The sequence below is a fragment of the Aquarana catesbeiana genome, linkage group LG02 (assembly GCF_042186555.1).
Source record: "Aquarana catesbeiana isolate 2022-GZ linkage group LG02, ASM4218655v1, whole genome shotgun sequence".
Classification (NCBI taxonomy): domain Eukaryota; kingdom Metazoa; phylum Chordata; class Amphibia; order Anura; family Ranidae; genus Aquarana; species Aquarana catesbeiana.
Genome location: NC_133325.1, coordinates 708,748,795 through 708,769,927, shown reverse-complemented (window position 1 = coordinate 708,769,927; position 21,133 = coordinate 708,748,795). Strand labels below are relative to the sequence as shown.

General features: G+C 42.9%; 1 protein-coding gene across 6 annotated transcripts in view; it reads left to right on the top strand.

The window, feature by feature from the left end:
• ST3GAL6 (ST3 beta-galactoside alpha-2,3-sialyltransferase 6) overlaps positions 1-20,879 on the top strand; it is a 322,642-nt gene extending 301,763 nt beyond the window's left edge. For all 6 annotated transcript variants that reach the window (XM_073616978.1, XM_073616973.1, XM_073616974.1 and 3 more), the window contains 2 exons: positions 16,592-16,744; positions 20,745-20,879. In XM_073616978.1, coding sequence (XP_073473079.1) covers positions 16,592-16,744; positions 20,745-20,825 — 234 coding nt within the window. In that variant the 3' untranslated portion in view covers positions 20,826-20,879. The remainder of the gene's footprint in view (positions 1-16,591; positions 16,745-20,744) is intronic.
• Positions 20,880-21,133: the final 254 nt, after the last annotated feature.

Sequence of the window (21,133 nt, the reverse complement as noted above, 5' to 3'; positions counted from 1 at the left end):
GGATTCTGACCACTATATAATTGATAGCAGCTTGATATCATTGTCAATCTAACAATTTTTATTTAATTAATTGCACGTGCATTCACATACATTTGATTTACACTTATTTGATTGTATATGTCACGCTAGAACATTATTGCGCTTGGTGTTTTTGTTTATTTACAATTACCGGCTCTGTTTACATCACATGATCAGCTGTCATTGGCTGACAGCTGATCGCGTGGTAAGGGGTCGGGATCGACCCCTTACTCCGATTTGTGATCCAGCGAGTCTCATAGACTCGCTGATCACAGAGCGCACCCTGCAGGGGGCGTACGGGCCGCTCAGGCATGGGAGGACGTCAATAGACACACTCCCGGAAAAGCAGGTCCACGCTGTAACAATCATTTGGCTATAGCGCGGATCTGAACAAGTAATGGGCCCTTTCACACTGGGGCGCTGTGCAGGCACTATTGCGCTAATAATAGCGCCTGCAAACCGACCCGAAAGTGCCGCTGCTTTGATTCCAGTGTGAAAGCCCCGAGGGCTTTCACACTGGAGCGGTGCGCTAGCAGGATGTGAAAAAAAAGTCCTGCTAGCAGCATCTTCGGAGCGGTGAAGGAGCGGAGTGTATACCGCTCCTTCACCGCTCCTGCCCATTGAAATCAGTGGGACGGCGCGGCCATACCGCCGGCAAAGCGCCTCTGCAGAGGCGCTTTGCGGTTGTTTTTTAAACCCTTTCTCGGCCACTAGCGGGGGGGTAAAACTGCCCCGCTAGCGGCCGAATACCGACGGTAAAGCGCCGCTTACAATAGCAGCGCTTTACCGCTGACGCCGCCCCCGCCCCAGTGTGAAAGGGCCCTTAGGGACTGTTTAGTAGTTCTTTATTTTCTGTCATTAGTGTGGTATCGTCTGCATATCTCAGGTTGTTGATATTTCTCCTGGAGGTCTTAATTCCAGCTTGTGATTTGTCAATCCTGGCATTTCACATGATGTACTCTGCATATAAGTTAAATAAGTAGGGTGACAATATCCACCCTTGCCACACTCCTTTCTCAATTTTGAACCAGTTAGTTTTTCTATGTACTGTTCTAACTGTTGCTTCTTGACTTGCATGCAGGTTTTTTCAGAAGACAGTTGAGGTGGTCTAGTATTCCCATTTCTTTCAATATTTGCCACATCTTGTTGCGATTCACACAATCAAAGGCTTTATTGCAGTCAATTAAACAGAAGTGGACATTCTTTTGGAACTCCCTTGCTTTCTCCATAATCCAGCGAATGTTGGCAATTTGATCTCTAGTTCCTCTGCCTGTTCGAAATTCAGCTTGTACTTGTGGTAGCTCTCGGTTTGCATGCTGCTGAAGCCTAGCTTGCAGAATTTTCCGCATAACCTTGCTATCATGTGAGATGAGTGTGATCGTACGGTAGTTTGAACATTCTTTGGCGCTGCCCTTCTTTGGTGTCAGAATGTAAATGGTCCTCTTACATTCCTGGGGCCAGTTGAGTTTTCCAAATATGTTGGCATATTGAGTGCAGCACTTTAACGGCATTATCTTTTAGGATTTTAAATAACTCAGCTGGGATACCATCACTTCCACTAGCTTTGTTATTAGCAATGCTTTCTAAGCCCACTTGACTTCACTCTCCAAGATATCCGGTTCAAGGTCAGTGACTGCATCATTGTGGTTATATGGGACATTCAGATCTTTCTTGTATAGTTCTTCTGTGTATTCTTGTAATCTCTTCTTTATCTCTTCTGCTTCTGTCAGGTTCTTGCCATTTTTGTCTATTATCCTGCCCATCTTTGCACAAAACTTTCCCTTGATATCTCCAATTTTATTGAAAAGCTCTCTAGTCTTTCCCATTCTGTTGTTTTCCTCCAATTCTTTGCATTCAATGTTTAACCACTTCAGCCCCAGAAGGATTTACCCCCATACTGACCAGAGCATATTTTGCGATCCGGCACTGCGTCGCTTTAGCTGACAATTGCACGGCCATGTGACGTTGTACTCAAATAAAATTGACGTCCTTTTTTTCCCCCACAAATAGAGATTTCTTTTGGTGGTATTTGATCACCTCTGCGTTTTTTAAATATTTTATAAATATCCCCAAAAAATATATAAAAAAAAAAATAATTTTGTCCACAGTTTAGGCCGATATGTATAAATCACAATAAGTGTATATTGATTGGCTTGTGCAAAAGTTATAGTGTCTACAAAATAGGGGATAGATTTATGACATTTTTATTCATTTTTTTTTTTTTTTACTAGTAATAGCGGCGATCTGTGATTTTTATCGGGACTGCGACATTATGGCAGACAGATCGGACACTTTTGACACTATTTTGGGACCATTGACATTTATACAGCTATTTGTGCTATAAATAGCCACTGATTACTTTATAAATGACACTGGCAGGGAAGGGCTTAAACACTAGGGAATGATCAAGGAGTTAAGTGTGTTCCCTGGATGTGTTCTAACTGTAGGGGGGTGGGCTCACTGCAACATGACAGAGATCACTGCTCCCGATGACAGGGAGCAGTAGATCCCTGTCATGTTGCTAGGCAGAAAAGGGAAATGCCTTGTTTACATCTTCCCCGTTCTACCTCTCCTTGCCGCAATCGCGGGGCGCTGGCAAAAATTGCTCGCGCCCACTAGGCGGCAAATTCAGAGGGACGTGCGGGTACTCACTTTTACCTGTCTGTGCCATTCTGCCAACGTAAAGCGGCGGTCGCCAAGTGGTTAAGAAGGTCTTTTTGTTTCTTTTTGCTATCCTCTGGAAGTCTGCATTCAGGTGAGTATATTTCCCCCTTTCTCCATTGCCTTTTACCTTCCTTTTTTGTTCAGCTATTTGTGTGACCTCATCAGCCACTTTGCTTTCTTGCATTACTTCTTCTTTGGTATGGCTTTTATTGCTGCGTCTTGTACACTTCCTTCCATAGTTCCTCAGGTACTCTGTCTATCACATCAAATCCCTTAAAGCTGAACTTCACTAATGTTTTAGACTTTCCATGTATTAAATCTTCTGTCCTTGTTTTAAACTTTGGCTAGTAAAACATTTTTTTTCTACCTTATACAGCCCACTATCTGTTTCTTGTCTCGTAAAAAGCCTAGGCTTATGACATCATGCACAGCTCTCGCTCTCACTCTCGTGAGAGTTTGCCAGGAAGGGGGGGGGGTGAGTCATACTGAATTTTGCTATAAGAAGCTCATGGTCTGAGTCACAGTCAGCTCCAGGTCTTGTTTTGACCCACTGTATAGAGCTTATCCATCTTTGGCTGCAGAGAATATAATAAATCTGTTACGTAGTTAGTAAGTAAGGTTGAATAAAGACACCAGTCCATCCAGTTCAACCTGAGTGAGTGTGGGTGCGTGTCTGCAATTGTCCCTATCCCTGTATATTGTGTCTCATATACATCTATGCTATACATACATGTTCATCTATTATATTATTATTTTTTTAAGGTACCCATATAGCACCGTCAATTTACGCAGCGCTCGCACACTCGCATTGGTCCCTACCCTGAAGGAGCCCACAATCCAAGGTTGAGTGGTTTCACATTCATATACTAGGGCCAATTTTAGACAGAAGCCAATAAACCTACCAGCATGTCTTTTAGTGTGGGAAGAAACCAGATTACCCAGAGTAAACCCACGCAGGCACAGGTGTGAACATTCAAACTCTAGGCAGGCAGTGTCTAGGTTGGGATTCAAACCAAGCGACCCTTTTTACTGCTAGGAGAGAGTGCTACCCACTACACCATCGTGCCGCCCATAAAAAAATAAATAGATCTGATTTCTGTATTGACCATCTGGTGATGTCCATGTGTAGAGTCGCCTCTTTGGTTGTTGAAACAGAGTGTTATTACCAGTGTGTTCTCTTGACAAAACTCTATTCGCATTTGTCCTGCTTCATTTTGTACTCCAAGGCCATATTTACCTGTTATTCCGGATATGCTTTAACTTCCTACTATAGCATTCCAATCTCCCATTATGAGAAGGATATATTTTTTTTGCATTTAGTTCTAAAAGGTGTTGTAGATCTTCATAAAAGCGGTCAACATCAGTTTCTTCAGCACCAGAGATTGGTGCATAAACTTGGATTACTGTGATGTTGAGTGGTTTCTAATTGTTAGTGGGGTCTAATCGACAGTCATTTTCAATGGCAGGGTTGAGAAAATTCAAAGGAACTCAATGGAAATATTTTTTCAAATGAACACATTTCTAACAGTGTATGTGTGTCTTGTTCAGAAAATTGCATTCATTTAGAATCGAAAGTTAGAAGCAAATTGAATTTTGAAGTACCTTTTGAAAGACATTGAATGTACTGATGAGAATCGTCGTATAAATGTTCATAAATCTACCACTGTATGGCTAGCTTTACAGATCATGGCTGTAAGACCTGAGGATGAGGAAGCTGCATGTGTAGTTGTGTTAAAACACTTGCCAGCCGCGCACTGTGCATGTATTGCAGTATTACGCGTGTGTATGTATGTATACGTATAAAACATATACATACACACACATATAATATATATAAAACTTTGCATTTCCAGGTAGGGGGTGCATGCATCTGCCGATCACCAGGTCCCGGCCAGGGATTGACCTCTGTCACCCGGCGATCTGAGTCTCACAAAACAAAGTCCTGTGAGCGTGAACAGAACAGAGCTGTGAGAGTGACATGGGATCTAGTTGTTTGCTAAGCAGGGAATGAAAACAACTAGATCCCCAGTAAAAACAGTACACCAGGGGTCTTTTTTAAAAAATTTTATTGAGCATATTGACATGTTACATCACATACTTCAGGTATTTAGTTGGTAGTCATTACATTAATTGCATAAGATTGTCTCTTCACATGCATAAAATCAACATATGCTAACATTAACTCTCCTAGACTCTTCTAGACTTTCCTTTAGGTCCTCCAGCCAAAGTTTTGCTCTTTTTTTTTTAAAATACAATATAAAAATAACGTAAACACGATGGATGTCGGAACAGTCGACATCAACCATAGGAACATAATTTTAAACATAGAAATAGGTAAATTCCCCCCCCCCCCTCCAGTGTTAATCTATCCAGTGTATTGTATTCATCCTCTCATCTATCGCATTACTATCTATTTTCATCTTTCCCTTCATTCAGTCGTTCCCGCTGCTGTTCTCCGCCTCGTCTGCTAGGGAGTTTTTGGAATCAGTCCACCTAAACCATACCTTCCAAAACTTCTTGGGGGGGGCGGGGCCCCCTTACCTCATATATCATCTTATAAAGGGGTACATCTGCATTTATTGTTTTTATCCACATTCCCAGAGTGAGTTGCTCATCATGAATCAATCTTCGGGCGATCAATTTCCGCATTCTGAAGTACAGAAGTCTGAGGAACAATTTGGTATGTACATTAAGCTCTTCTGATCGAAGAGTCCCAACAGACACCTTAGAGGAGAACATATATTCGGAAGGTCAAAATGCTCAGATATGAACTCGGTCACCTGGGACCACAGTGGTCTTATCTTAGGGCAATTCCATATCATGTGGATAAAAGTTCCCTCAGTTCCCTTACATTTATGACACTCTGCAGTATCCCTCCTGTGCATTTTGAATAGTCTAGTCGGTGTATAGTATACCTGATGTAAATATCGAAGCTGTATTATTCTATCTGTGGAGGAGATAACTGAGACAAGGTATGTATCCAGCACCTCCTGCCACAGTTCGTCAGTCAATTCTGGTATAATCACTGTCCACCTGGATCTATTCCTAGCAGTCAGATCAGGGCCACCCAGTCCTATCTCTCTATAGTATCTGGATATCCGCTTAGTTGGTTCTGGGTCAATCAGGACCTTTTCTAAAGCAGTGTTTTGTACTTTCACTGCCCCTCTCCCAGACTGGGCTGTCGCTGCATGTTGCAGTTGAGTATATCTAATTTGCCAAGTTCTAAGTATGCCGAACTGCTCCCTCAGTTGTGCAAAGGAGGATAACCTACCATGTTGGTATATATGATGAAGATATTTCACCCCATATTTGGCCCATCTATACCCATCTTCTAGTTTACAGAACTCTTTTAGGGATTTATTGCACCACAAAGGACAATTAGGTGACATCCATAAGGGGTCATCCATCATTATCTGCGCACATAGGTGGAACACCCTTCCTGGTAGCGCTATTACAGACCCCACCTTCCTCCCTGGTATCCCCTTTCTGAACAGCATATTCAATAGGGTTTACTGAGAAGTGGCAGTCGCTGCTTCCAGTAGGGTAGTGGCGTTAGGAACCTGGGGGAAGCATTGCCAATGTAAGAATGTCAATTGAGATGCAAGAAAATAGGATCTCATATCCAGCATAGCTAAACCCCCATTGTCACTGGCAGCTTCAGCACTGCCAGAGATATCCTGGGGGTCCTAGATCCCCACAAAAATTCTACCACAGTAGAGTCTATGTGCCTGAATACTTTCACCGAGACGTACGCAGGTGAGTTTGAGAGAATGTACAGCAATTTTGGAAGAAAGATAATTTTAAATTTAAAGGTTTATGCGACCCATCACGGTCAGCAGCATGTTTCGCCATCTCTGTACTCTCTCCTGAAGAGCCCCTATCACAGGTCTCAGATTGAGGTCCAAGTACCCAGAAATGGGAAGCTGAACCACCACCCATAGGTATTTAAATGATTTGGATAGCTGAATGGGGCAATCCACCGGGACTGCCACTGTATCATCAATGGGAAATGGGGATGATTTGGACCAGTTGATACGAAATCCAGAATAGTCTCCAAACTCCTGTATCAATTGAAAAGCCGTGGACAATGAAGCACCTGGATCCTTGTAGGTATAGGAGCATGTCGTCGGCATAAAGGGAGACTCGTTCCTCAATCCCTCCTACCCTAAGTCCATTCATGTGAGGGCTGTCTCTCAGTTTTGCTGCCAGGGGCTCTATGATCAGGGCAAATAACAGAGAGGATAACGGGCATCCCCATCTGGTCCCCCGGAGAACAGGGAATGGTTCAGATATAACCCCATTTACTCTCACTCTAATGGTTCTGTGTATAATAACTTCACCCACGATATAAATATATTCCCAAATCCCATTATCTCCAGAAGACCAAACAGGTAATCCCACTCCACTGAATCAAAGGCCTTCTTGGTGTCTAAAGAGGCCACTACTCTCTCCCCAGAATTGTCATGCTCAGTTTGCAGGTTAACAAATCTCCTGATATTCATTTGCGCACATCTCCCTTTTATGAAGCCGGTTTGATCCGGATTAACTAGTTTCAGAATTACCAATTGTAGTCTTGCTGCCATAACTTTTGCAAGAATTTTGATGTCAACGTTCATCAATGAGATGGGTCGATAGGATTCGCATTCTTTAGGATCCTTTCCCCCTTTTTGTATTAAGACCACTAGGGCCTTTATCACAGTGGGGGGGAAGTCTTCCCTCCAACCTAGCAGCTGTGAACACAAGTAAGATACGGAGTGCTAACCCACTCCCAAAGGTATGATACCATTCTGAGGGCATCAAGGCCCGGAGATTTCCTAGGAGCAAAGGAAGAAATTGCTCCCTCCACCTCCTCCACAGTGATGTCTGCTTCCAGGGTATTACAGTAGTGCCCATGATTAATTCACCGGCACCCAGCCTGTGTACATTTTCGCCCCTGTCCCCCTCATTGGACAGCGGCAAGCGGCGGTATCACAGGGCTGGATGGGGGCGGGAGCCGCTGGAGTTAACTTTTTACATTACACAGCAGGTGATTGGTTGCTGGGCGATCCTAGCAACCAATCACCAGCCTGTTAATGTGAAAAGCAGTTCCCACCCCCATCCAGCCCTGTGATATTGATCTCTGCATTGCTCGCTGTACACCTGTGTAAGGTAGGAGAGTTCTACCTACACGGTGTGTGTTGGTTTGAGGGAGGCAAAGGACACTATGGTGGGGTACAGAGGACACTATGGTGGGGGGGGGGGGTGCAGGGGACAGAGGACACTTCTTTCGGGGCACAGGAAACTTGCTATGGGGGAGGGGGCAGAGGACACTATGGGAGTGATGTGAAGGGGACAGAGGACACTGGTATGGGATACAGAAAATACTACAATAGGGGGAATCCTATTAGGGACCCCATCACCCCTGGGGACAGGGACCCTTTCTCCATTGGGGACAGGGACCCTTTCTCCATTGGGGACAGGGACCCTTTCTCCATTGGGGACAGGGACCCTTTCTCCATTGGGGACAGGGACCCTTTCTCCATTGGGGACAGGGACCCTTTCTCCATTGGGGACAGGGACCCTTTCTCCATTGGGGACAGGGACCCTTTCTCCATTGGGGACAGGGACCCTTTCTCCATTGGGGACAGGGACCCCTTCTCCATTGGGGACAGGGACCCCTTCTCCATTGGGGACAGGGACCCCTTCTCACTCCTGGGGACAGGGACCCCTTCTCACTCCTGGGGACAGGGACCCCTTCTCACTCCTGGGGACAGGGACCCCTTCTCACTCCTGGGGACAGGGACCCCTTCTCACTCCTGGGGACAGGGACCCCTTCTCACTCCTGGGGACAGGGACCCCTTCTCACTCCTGGGGACAGGGACCCCTTCTCACTCCTGGGGACAGGGACTCCTTCTCCATTGGGGACAAGGACTCCTTCTCACTCCTGGGGACAGGGACCCCTTCTCACTCCTGGGAACAGGGACCCCTTCTCAACCCTGGGGACAGGGACCCCTTCTCCCCTGGGGAAACAGACCGCATCACCCCTAGGGACAGAAACCCCATCTCCAGACCATGCTGGCTGGCAGGGCTGGCGTCAGCCACCCTTGGGTGCCAGGGTGGGGGCAGTAAAATCCAAATCCCCAGCCACATGCTCCCTCAGGGTGAACTGGCTTTTGTATTAGTGAAGCACCTTAAAGTGAGGTAAACCTGTACTGTTATTATTACTATGTTAGGATTATTATTATCTTCATTTATTAGCAGGTGAATGCGACCCTCCATGCATTCACATACATTGAATCCAGCCCTTAAGTGGAAAAAGGTTGCTGACCCCTGCAGTACACACATAAACACTTGTTCGACACATATTTAACCTCTTGATCGCCTTAGATGTTAAAGTGGGTGTTAACCCACTCATATAAGCTTATATAATTCTGCTTGTTTCTTAATGACAGGAGCTCCTGTCTCTGTGTTTTATAATAAAAATGCCTTATTTACCGTATTTCAGAGCAGCCCCCCGCAATCATGTGACCCGCCTGCTCTCTCCTCTGCCCAGCTGACAGCTGCAGCGGGCGGGGTCGAGATTCCCCCACTGACATCAGCCAGGACGAAAGGAGGAGAGAGTCGGCCAGTCACGTGTTCCTGGGGAGCCGCTCTGAAATACCGTAGGCATTTTTAAAAAGGAAAAAAACACAGAGACAGGAGTTCCTGTTACAAAGAAACAAGCAGGATTATTTAAGAGGTACTGACACAGGAGCAGACAGGCAGGGAGGGGAGGGGGGAGGAGGACAGAGGGAGACAGAGGAGAGCTGCAGAGAGCAGCGGCTGACTGAGGCACTTAAGCTGACCACGGTGTCAGGGCTCAGCAGCCGTGATGAACTGTGGTCAGTTTACAAAGGGGAGGGTAGAAACTGGCAGGAACAGCCAGGTATTTCAGGTGTTACAGAGGGCCAAATGACACAGCACAAGCATTGTGCTTTTATAAAATGCTTTAAAGGGACAGGATCCTTTTTTTTTTTTTTTTAGGTAAACAAACGCTTTAACCCCTTCCTGCCCCCCAGTGTCATTACTTTATTTGTGCAGTGACGGTGCCTATTATTAGCACTGATCACTAAAATAATGGCACTGGCGATGGCAGTTGGTTCTGCGTCAGTGTCAGACTGCCCGCTGCAATATCGCAGTCCCATTATTAGTCTCCGATCACCGCCATTACTAGTATAAAAAAATAATAATTATCGCACTATATATCCCATAGTTTGTAGATACGCGTTCACGCAAACCAATCAATATACACTTTTTGAGATGGGTTTTTTTTTTCTACCAAAGACATGTAGGAGAATACATTTTGCCCAAAATGTATTAAGAGATTTCATATTTTTTATTTTTTTGTTTTTTTGCTGAAAGTAAAAAATGTTTTAACTTTTTTTTTTTTTTTTTTTTCCCAGTTTACAACAGGGCGGCCCTTAAGAGCAAACCTCTACGTCATTTCTTTCTTCGGGCCTGGGACACCAATCGATGTCCACCGGCAATCATTCTGAGAGAGGCAGAGCGGTGGTGTGCCTATGTAAACAAGGCAAATCGCTGTTCTGCTAGTAAGGAAAACAGAGATCTTGTGTTTCTGCTAAGCAGGAACACGGATCTCTGCCTTTGAATCTTTGTCTAAACAATCCCCCACACAGTAAGAAAGCACTGCCAGTGAGCACACTTAACCCTTTGATCACCCCTGATGTTAACACCTTCCCTGCCAGTGTCATTAGTACAGTTACAGTGCGTGTCACTTATTGTCAGATTTGTCCTCCGCAATGCCGCAGTAAAAAAAATATATATATTTTCCATATATCCCATAGTTTGTAGACGCTATAAATTTTGTGCAAAACAATTTAATATATGATTATTGGGATTTTTTTTATTGGATATGTTTTTATAGCAGTAAAAAATATTGTTTTTTTTTTCTTCAAAATTGTTGGTCTTTTTTTTGTTTATAGCAAAAATAAAAACCGCAGAGGTGATCAAATACCACCAAAAGAAAGCTCTATTTGTGGGAAAAAAGGACAACAATTTAATTTGGGTACAGTGTCGCACAACCTCGCAATTGTCAGTTAAAACAGCAAATAATGGCCTGGTCGGGGGGGGGGGGGGGGGATTAACCTTCCGGAGCTGAAGTGGTTAAAGTAGTGCAGTGCCGTATAGCCAAAAAATGACCTAGGCATGAAAGGGGTAACACCTTCTGGAGCTGAAGTGGTTAATACTACTGCTTTATTAGGATTTCTTGATGGGTTACTGCCCATAGGCCAGGAGGTAAGCAGAACATTTGTCCAGAGCAAAAATGGGTTCTCAAACATGTTTGTTCAGAATCCCTAGAATAGATATTGATATTACTTTTCTATGTAAAAATACCTCTTTATGGGGTCCATAAAATAGAAATGTTCATATAAGTGAACCCTAAGGAATTTAATGGATTTGACAGTTTAACAATGTGTTTAAGAAATATTATTGTTGACCCAAAACCATTAATTTAACTTAAAAATAAAGTGCACTTTAAGTATATCTAAACCCAAAAAGAAAAATGTAATGTGCAGCTTACCAGTCCTTTGCTGTTGTGGCTGCATTAGTTCTCTTTTTTTTCAGGCAAAGTACTTTTTTGCAAGTATAAATAAATGATTGTTGATCCTGCCAAACATCTTCTATCCTTTGTACCAAACTGAAATATTATACAATGTTATCTGCTTTCCCATCTATTGTATATGAACAATGGAGCCCTTTCCCCATGTAATAAAGATGAGAACAGAGGGAAATGTTTGTAGTCAGGACAGCAGCCTTGGGTAACAATACTGCTCCACCATAGATACAGTACAGTGAGTAAGCTTTGTCACTGTAGAACAGGTAAAAATAAAGGAAAATGCCTGAAAAAGAAGAAAAAAACTGTGGCCTCCTAGGACTGATAAATTCCATATCAGTATGACATAGTAATAGTAAGAAATATACAGCTATATTTAAAAAAATTATATATATATATATATATATATATATATATATATATATATATGTATGTGTATATATATATATATATATATAAAAAACAGGAGGTTTTTTTTTTAATCCTACCTAAAATACGCTAACCTTACTTTTCCTTCCTCCCAGTATTCTCCCCCCCATCTATACCTTTCTTTTTATTACCTCCTTTCTTCTTATTTCTCTCATTTTACTTTTATACTTCTTAAAATTGGTATGCCCAGACTTTGGTTAGATGCCCCCCATTAGGTTTCTCCTCATGTACCACCAAGTGTATGCCTGAGGGGACCCTCCTCCTCTAAATCTAGGCTGGGATCTACATGGTCTGCTTATAAGGGTCTCCAAACCTTGATACCCTTGTTACATTTTTAATGTTACTACCTGTCTATACTAGGGGTGTTGAAAATGATCTGCGCATTGATGTATCACGATGCAGCCTTTAGCGCTTCTGCATTGATGCGGAATGCAGTTTAATCGCAATTCCAGCTTCAGCACTGCCAGAGATATCCTGGGGGCCTAGATCCCAACAAAAATTCTACCACAGTAGAGTCTATGTGCCTGAATACTTTCACTGAGACGTACAAAGGTGAGTTTGAGAAAATGTACAGCAACTTTGGAAGAAAGATCATTTTAAATAGGTTTATGCGACCCATCGCGGTCAGCGGCATGTTTCGCCATCTCTGTACTCTCTCCCAAAGAGCCCCTATCACAGGTCTCAGATTGAGGTCCAGGTACCTGTTCTACAGTGACAAAGCTTACTCACTGTACTGTATCTATGGAGGAGTAGTATTGTTACCCAAGGCTCCATGACTTTTCCATCAAGATCAACAAAACATCTTTTCCATTAAAATCAACAAAAAATCAACAATGCAACTATCAGTCCCTCCCTTCACACCTGGGTACTAGGTGTAATCCTAGACTCTGACTTGTCATTTCAGCCTCAAGTCCAATCGTTGTCAAAAGTTTGTAGAATTCACCTCCGTAACATCTCTAAAATTCGTCCCTTTTTAACAAATGAAACCACCAAGTTCCTCATTCACTCCCTCGTTATCTCTCGCCTTGACTATTGCAACTCCCTTCTGATTGGCCTGCCTCTCCATAGGCTAGCCCCTCTTCAGTCTATCATGAATGCTGCTGCCAGACTTATACACCTTACCAACCGCTCAGTGTCTGCCAACCCTCTCCTCCAATCCCTACACTGGCTCCCAATCACCCAGCGAATTAAATTCAAAATACTAACCACAACATACAAAGCCATTCACAACTCTGCCCTGAGCTACATCACCAATCTTGTCTCCAAATATCACCCAAATCGTCCTCTCCGCTCTTCTCAAGACCTCCTACTCTCAAGCTCTCTCGTCTCCTCCTCCCATGCTCATCTCCAGGATTTCTTACATCTTCTCCCATCCTCTGGAACTTGCTACCTCCACCTGTCCGGCTATCCCCTATTCTTGCTACCTTTAAGCGATCCCTGAAAACTCATCTCTTCAAGAAAGCCTATCACATCTCCAATTCATCTTTTACCACTTCCATCAGCTCATTCCCCACAGTTACAACCTTTTGTACCACCTGCCCCACCCTATTACATTGTAAGCTCTTCTGAGCAGGGCTCTCTTAATCCCTTTGTATATTATTGTATTATAACTGTATTGTCTCCCTTTTATATTGTAAAGCGCTGCGTAAACTGTTGGCGCTATATAAATCCTGTATAATAATAGTAATAATAATGTCATTCAGACTCCTCCCCCTCCCTCTCCCTCCACAGAAGTGACATGGCTGCAATGACAGGCGCCGACAGCCTGGCGCTGCTCCCCCCTCACTGGATGGTGTAGCCTCAGGAGACGGGTGCTGCAGCATGTCGCTCCCCACGCTCTCCCCCTCCTCGGGATCTGTAGCTCAGACTGTCACCCCCCCAATGGGCAGGTGCCACTCGGTACTGACACACACATCACTGCAGCTGTCATCACAGGCACTGAGTCTGCTTCAGGAAATGAACTGCGAGGGTAGGAGGGGGGTGGTAGGAGTGCTCCGAAGGTGAGAGACCACTCTGTCATGCTTAATGTATGTGAGGGACGAGTGCATAGAAGTGGCACATCCCCCACCTCTGCTGCACCTATCCAGTGTGTGTGTACCGTGTGCCTATCACATTGTAGGCTGCGCTCCTCTATTTCTGTCTTAATATGTTCCTGAGATTTTCCTATTATCTTCCCCTTTGGAAACATCCGCTTATTTGCTAGCAGTATACTTCTTTCTAAATTGGAATGCCTTCCTTTTTTTTTTTTTTCAGTGATGTTTACCTGCATTCTATCCAAGTTGTTGCCAACAGACTGATTAATGTTTTTTTTAAGTGATACTAAAGAGTATTATTATTTTTTTCTTTAAAATAAAAAATATATCATACTTACCTTCTGACCGTCTCCTGTACTATGTCTGCAGTCTCTAACCATCTCTTGTATCATGTCTGTAGTCTCTGACCATCTCCTGTATCATGTCTGCAGTCTCTGACCATCTCTTGTATCATGTCTGCAGTCTCTGACCATCTATTGTATCATGTCTGCAGTCTTTGACCCTCTCCTGTAGTGTGTCTGCAACCTCTGGCCATCTCCTGTAGTATGTCTGCAGTCTCTGACCCTCTCCTATAGTATGTCTGTAGTCTCTGACCCTCTCTTGTATCATGTCTGCAGTCTCTGACCATCTCTTGCATTATGTCTGCAATCTTTGACCATCTCTTGTATCATGTCTGCAGTCTCTGACCCTCTCCTGTAGTATGTCTGCAACCTCTGACCATATCCTCCAGCATGTCTGCAGTCTCCGGCCATCGCCTCCTAGTATGTCTGCAGTCTCTGGCCATCTCTTGTATCATGTCTGCATTCTCTGACCCTCTCTTGTATCATGTCTGCATTCTCTGACCCTCTCTTGTATCATGTCTGCATTCTCTGACCCTCTCTTGTATCATGTCTGCAGTCTCTGACCATCTCTTGCATCATGTCTGCAGTCTTTGACCATCTCTTGCATCATGTCTGCAGTCTCTGACCATCTCTGGTATCATGTCTGCAGTCTCTGACCATCTCTGGTATCATGTCTGCAGTCTCTGACCATCTCTGGTATCATGTCTGCAGTCTCTGACCATCTCTGGTATCATGTCTGCAGTCTCTGACCATCTCTGGTATCATGTCTGCAGTCTCTGGCCTTTTCTTGTATCATGTCTGCAGTCTCTGACCCTCTCCTGTAGTATGTCTGCAACCTCTGACCATATCCTCCAGTATGTCTGCAGTCTCTGGCCATCGCCTCCTAGTATGTCTGCAGTCTCTGGCCATCTCTTGTATCATGTCTGCATTCTCTGACCCTCTCTGGTATCATGTCTGTAGTCTCTGACCCTCTCCTCTAGTATGTTGAGGGGAGCCTGGAGCTCTTCTAAGTTGTCTGCTGTACATGCAGGGAGTGTTGCCCTTTTCTTTTTTAAGAACCGATAAAATAAAAAAATGGAGTTCTCCTGACTGCTTGAATATTTTTGATGAAAACCATGGGCAGTAATAGTAATGCATCGTGGCATCAAATCGCTGACACGATGATGGTAATTGAATTGTGAGGCCAGTGAAGATGCGCACCTCTAGTCTATACAGTATATATAGTTTCACCCTTTTACTGTCGCTTTATGCAAGCTCACTGACAGGATATACACTGGAGATCAAAAATAGAGCACAGCCTACAATTTTCTAAATTTCAAGGTCACTGTTTTGTCCTGTTTGAAATGATCTAAGCAGGAGTAAAAAAAGCAGTTTTGTTAGGCATATTTAATGAGTTACATATACAGTATTTTGAAGCACAGAATAAAAAACGTCAGTGAGATTTGAAAAAGAACATTGATTAAAATTAAAGAACACGTTCAGATACCTCCCAGTAATTGGTGTTAATCTGGTACCTTGTGCTAATTTCTTTAATTATCCAACAAAACTGGCAGACAAACTTTCATGTTTTCACTGACTTTGCAAGATGGTGAGCCGTTCTAAAGTGACCCTTTCAGCCATAGCAAGAGAAGTTTGTCAAATCTGTGATTTCTAGAATATTGAATCTTTACAACGTCACAAACTCATTCAAGTCCCCCAAGAAGGCTGGTCGTCCACGAAAGACAAATGCAAGAGAGAGAGGACAGGATAACATGGAGAATCTCAATGGGCAATCATTTCAACAATGCAGCTGCGATTGCTCGCCAGTTCACTGCTGAATTGTTCTCTAATTTTGATCTCCAGTGTACCTGTATACGGACTAAACACGTACTACTGTACCTTGAATGTATGTTCTGCAAAGTTGTTTTTACTTTACCTGTTGCATACCCTTTAAAAAGTAAAATCTTAATCGTGACCCAGATCAAACCCTGAGCTACCTATTTTTTTTTTTTATTATTATTATTATTATACAGGATTTATATAGCGCCGACAGTTTACGCAGCGCTTTACAACATTAGGGCAGACAGTACAAGTACAATACAATTCAATACAGGAGGAATCAGAGGGCCCTGCTCGTTAGAGCTTACAATCTTATTATATAATTATAATTATTTTTATTTATTTTTTCAGAGGCTATTATAGCAATTAGGTAATTGGAAACTGGGCCGCCCAGTTCCCAATCATTAGTATGAGACCCAGAGTGCTATCAGCACAAACACACGTACGCATATATGTGGCCTCACAGAAGAAGACCCACCTCAGTGAGGCCCCATATATGTGTACAAGCAGCGACAAGGGGTTAAACAGGATGTCTGTGTGTAGAGATAAACAAAACATGTCAAGAGCCTGGCTAAGTTCATTTAGCCTAACTTGGAACTGATAACTTGTTGCATTTAAGTGTTGGATAATGCTGCCACCCGCAGGTGTCACTTGGTATTGAATTCTGTTTTTTTTTTTTTTTTTTTTTTTTCTAGAAACCAAAACATCCCACCACTGGAATTATCGCCATATCATTGGCATTCCATATATGTAATGAAGTCCATATAGCAGGATTTAAATACAACTTGACATCTTTAAATAGTTCACTTCACTATTATGGGAATGAAACAATGTCTGTAATGGCTCAGGTAAGAACTGCAGTCTATAAGTTGTTAGTTCTGTAAGCTGTTAAGTGCTGTTTTGTTGTAATTTTTTGTGTCTCAATTCTTATGTGGCATTTACATTTCTTCTGGCACTCAGAGAATCCTAGGAGAGGTACTTTAAGGAACAGCTTTTGTCTATTTAAAAATGTTTAATATTCAGATAACTTTCACTTTAGTGTCTACCATCTTCCTCCCTGACAAGTTATATACACTCCTATGACAGAGTTGTTTATCTATAAATATAACATAGCTTAGATCTTCTTTGGCACTTAGGATCCTCTTCTGCGGCATTGGGCAGCCACTGATGATGTCAGTCCTGCGCATGCTTTGTTGGAGTTGTATTATGCTGGCACCCAGCTCTAAAGTGTGCACGCCACAGGCAGTACGTATAGAAAACAATTTGCTAGGAGAAAGAAGAAGATGTACAAAAAGTGGCGTGGTGTGGCTGCCCAAATACAATAGCTGGTAGTGAAGATAGCTCCATCAATGACATTTAGTACAGAGGAGGAAAACCTTTTTTTTTAGGTCTGAGGTGTTTTGTCTTCCTTAGAGAAAATCAATTGCAAATATAACCAGCTTAAAGCGGAGTTCCACTCAAAAGTGGAACTTCCGCTCATCTGATTGCCCCCTCCAGTGCCACATTTGGCACCTTTCGAAAGGCTACACTGCCAGGTTCTCTTACTCACAATGGCAGCGGCAGCACCCGACCAACTGCGTTGCCGACATAGCTGGACTTCAGAACAGGTAGGTGTCCTAATGTTAAAAGTCAGCAGCTACAGTATGTGTAGCTGCTGTCTTTTCATTTTTAAAGGGGCAGGCGGAACTCCACTTTAAAGCAATTTCTTGAACAACTTTAAAGCAATTCTTGATTCTTCTTGAGTTTTTCAAAGAAGGTACTAATAGGGTATTTTGCCTGCTGTAAATCCTTGTATCCGAACTAGCCTTGTATTGAACTTAGTGACACAATGATGTGCATTTAAATGCATCTTTGTGCGTTGTGTAAAGATGTAGACATTCTGCATTTTTATTCCATGAATAGTAATGCACTTGTCAAGAGGGCTCATGGAGAACCTTTGTTTTCCCAGTATCTTTCCATTGAGTCTGCAGTTAACAACGCAGCTCAATGCACCTGGTGTGAATAAGCCCTAAAATATTCAAGCTCCATGTAGATTTTCTGAATAGCAAGAGAAATTAGAATTTTGACATGCTTTGTGCACACACACAAATATGTTAACTTTCTGGCATTTAGAAAACTGAATCGTTGCAGACTTAAAGATAATTGAGTAGACATGATACAAAACAAAGCATATAAGAAGAAATTTGTAGGCAGATGTACCTTGAGGCTGGGTTCACACTGCTGCAATGTCAGACATTGCATATGATTCGCACCGCACTCACATGTGATGTCTGTGCGATGCAAATTCCGCCATACAGATTGTATGGCGGAATTTGCATTCAGATCAGTCGTGCAGGACCCTCTTTTTTGGTCTGCACTAGAATGGGATCGCATAAGTGTTCACACCCAATGTGATCCGATTCCTGTCCGAATTGACAGTTCACACTGCGAAATGCGAACCGATCTTGGAGTGTCATTAACTTTGTATTGACACCCGCAGCAGTTCGTATAGAACAGCGTGAACTGCCTGCGAGTTGTATGCGATGTGGGAACCCACACTGGATTCGCACGGGTTCTCGCATCGCAGAAGTGTGAACCGAGCCTTATGCCCTGTACACACGACTGGTTTTGCTGTTGGAATAAACTCCAAAGGTTTCTCGGACGGAACTCCGACGGAATTCCGCGCAAGCAGTCTTGCCTACACACGGTCACACCAAAGTCCGACCTTCCAGAACGCGGTGACGTACAACACGTACGACAGGACTAGAAAAAGGAAGTGCAATAGCCAATGGCTTCCGTCTCATTCTTGCTTCAGAGCATGCATCGTTTTTGGTCCGTCGGAACAGCATACAGACGAGCGGGTTTCCTGATAGGAATTGGTTCAGTCAGAAATATTTAGAACATGTTCCATTTCTAGGTTCATCAGAATTTTCGAAAAAAAAAAAGTCCAATGAGGCATACACACGATCGGAATAGACGATGAAAAGCTTCCGTCGGACTTTTTCTGTCGGACATTCCGCTCGTGTGTAAGTGAAAACATGGCAAATTAATGTGCAGATACAGAACTGCAGGTAGCTGAAATCTTCTCCTTTAGGGAAGCCCACACCTGCTTCCCTAAAATGAATTATGTTTAAAAGGCATCCTATGTCTGAGGATCTATTGTTCATTTTGAGGTGCAGCCTTCACCTAAAGTAACTTCTGCTTGTGCTCCATTTAAAGGCATACTTTACCTTTACTGTAAACTGTCTATGCAGATAAGGGACAGTTGTAGATGCAAACAAGCTGTGCAGTTTTGACCAAAATCAAATAATGTCCTCACTATAGGTGTAGGTAATTTATGTAACTCATGAAGCCTGACTTGAAAACTCCCAGGATGTTGCTAAGAGGGTTCCAGTTATCACTGTTTACATTCACAATCACAGGAGTGAGCTCTTTCTCTGATTCAAATCTCCTCAGTGTGCTTTCTCTCCCCTGATGCAATAGCTCTGAGCTCAGAGTTTGAGAGCTCACTCCTTAGATCAGTGGTTCTCAACTTGTCCTCAGGACCCACTAGCAGGCCAGTTTTGCAAGATAACTGAAATACGTCACAGGTGATATAATTTGCTGCTCAGTGATTGCAGTATTCTAGTCTGCATCTCCCCAAGGTAATATTTAAAATCTGGCCTGTTAGGGGGTCCTGAGGACAGGAGTTGAGAACCACTGCCTTAGATGGTGAAGAGGAACAGTAATAGCTGGACCTCCCTTAGCAATGTCCTGCGAGTTTTCAGGTCAGGCTTTATGAGGTACATAAATGGCCTAAACCTATAGCAAGGGCAAAATTCAACTTTAGTCAAAGCTGCAGTTTTATTTATTTCTAATTCCATAAAAGCTTTATTGTAACATCGGAAAAATACATCAAGGTGGCATAGTTCCAGTCTACTGAATCACAACTACGGTTGGTATGGATAAAATATTACAACCAGTAAAATGCACATAAATAAGTTACGATACAGGTGATGTATGGAAATCAGACCTATAAAATTGACAATCAGGTAAAACAGGATGGAATGACCATAGAAAAGAGCATACCTAGTCAAGGGGATCTAGCCAGAAATAAAAGGGGGGGTCAAGAATGGAGGAATGGGGGTGAGGAGGGGATGCAAAGTGCTGGGTTGGGGGAGTGCAGCTTCACAGTCCCTGTACTCTCTCCTCTAAACCATTATTTCAAGCATCTTGGGCAGACCTGGGAGGACATAGCAGGTCCACTCTAAGATGGTAAGTTACCTCATATACAGTTTAGTGATGTTCTTGTCATCCAGAGGAGAGAAGATTTTGGTAGGCAGAGATCGTCTGAAAAAGCTTGGTTGCACACAAAGCTTGGCTGCATTTATCATGTACATAGCTAGGGATTTATATTAAAGCCTATCTGATAGTGTTGTGTGTTGGAGAAGGTAGGACGCAAGGGAATATTCCAGTGGAAGGGTAGACACTGACCTAACACGGTCATGGACCGCCTTCCAAAAATGGATCTTGGGGCAGGACCACCATTCATAGATCAGGGGACCTTTTCTTTTCACATCTCCAACACATGTGACGAGGATCAAGGTGGGTATTCTGTACCATCTTGTCCTAAGCTGCACAGATTGTTTTAATCTACAGACACCCCTTATCTGTATAGGCAGTTTTTGGTAAAGGTGAACAAACCCTTTACGTTTCCTACATTTGTGGTTGTTTAGGTTTATTGATGCTAGTAAAGGCTTTTGCAGAAATTGCAAAATTAATGGTAACAAAAAAAATCACAATAGTAGTTTCCCTTTGAAGTGAAGCATAGACACAGTTGTCTCTGTTTAATTAGTATTTAACATTTGCTGTCTTTTCTTCCTTTGATAGAATGAATATCACAACATCTCAGCAGAACAGATGTTTCTTAGGGACCTTATTGAAAAGAAAACTGTTACAAACTTGACGTAAACCAAGGAGAATCCTGGGAGTTTACAGCTGCCAAAAATTAAATTCCTTGTGTACAGTATTATATATATATATATATATATATATATATATATATATATATATATATATATATATATATATATATATATATATATTTTTATATATATATATATATACATGGATTTTTTTTTTTTAAACCATGGAAGTATTTTGCCTTTATTGAAAAGTATTGTGTTGACCCTGGAGGACCTCTACCCACTGGATTATTGGCCATCACTTGACAAATCCAAAGATTACGTGTGTGCCTCTGTTGTAAAGAGAAACCTTGG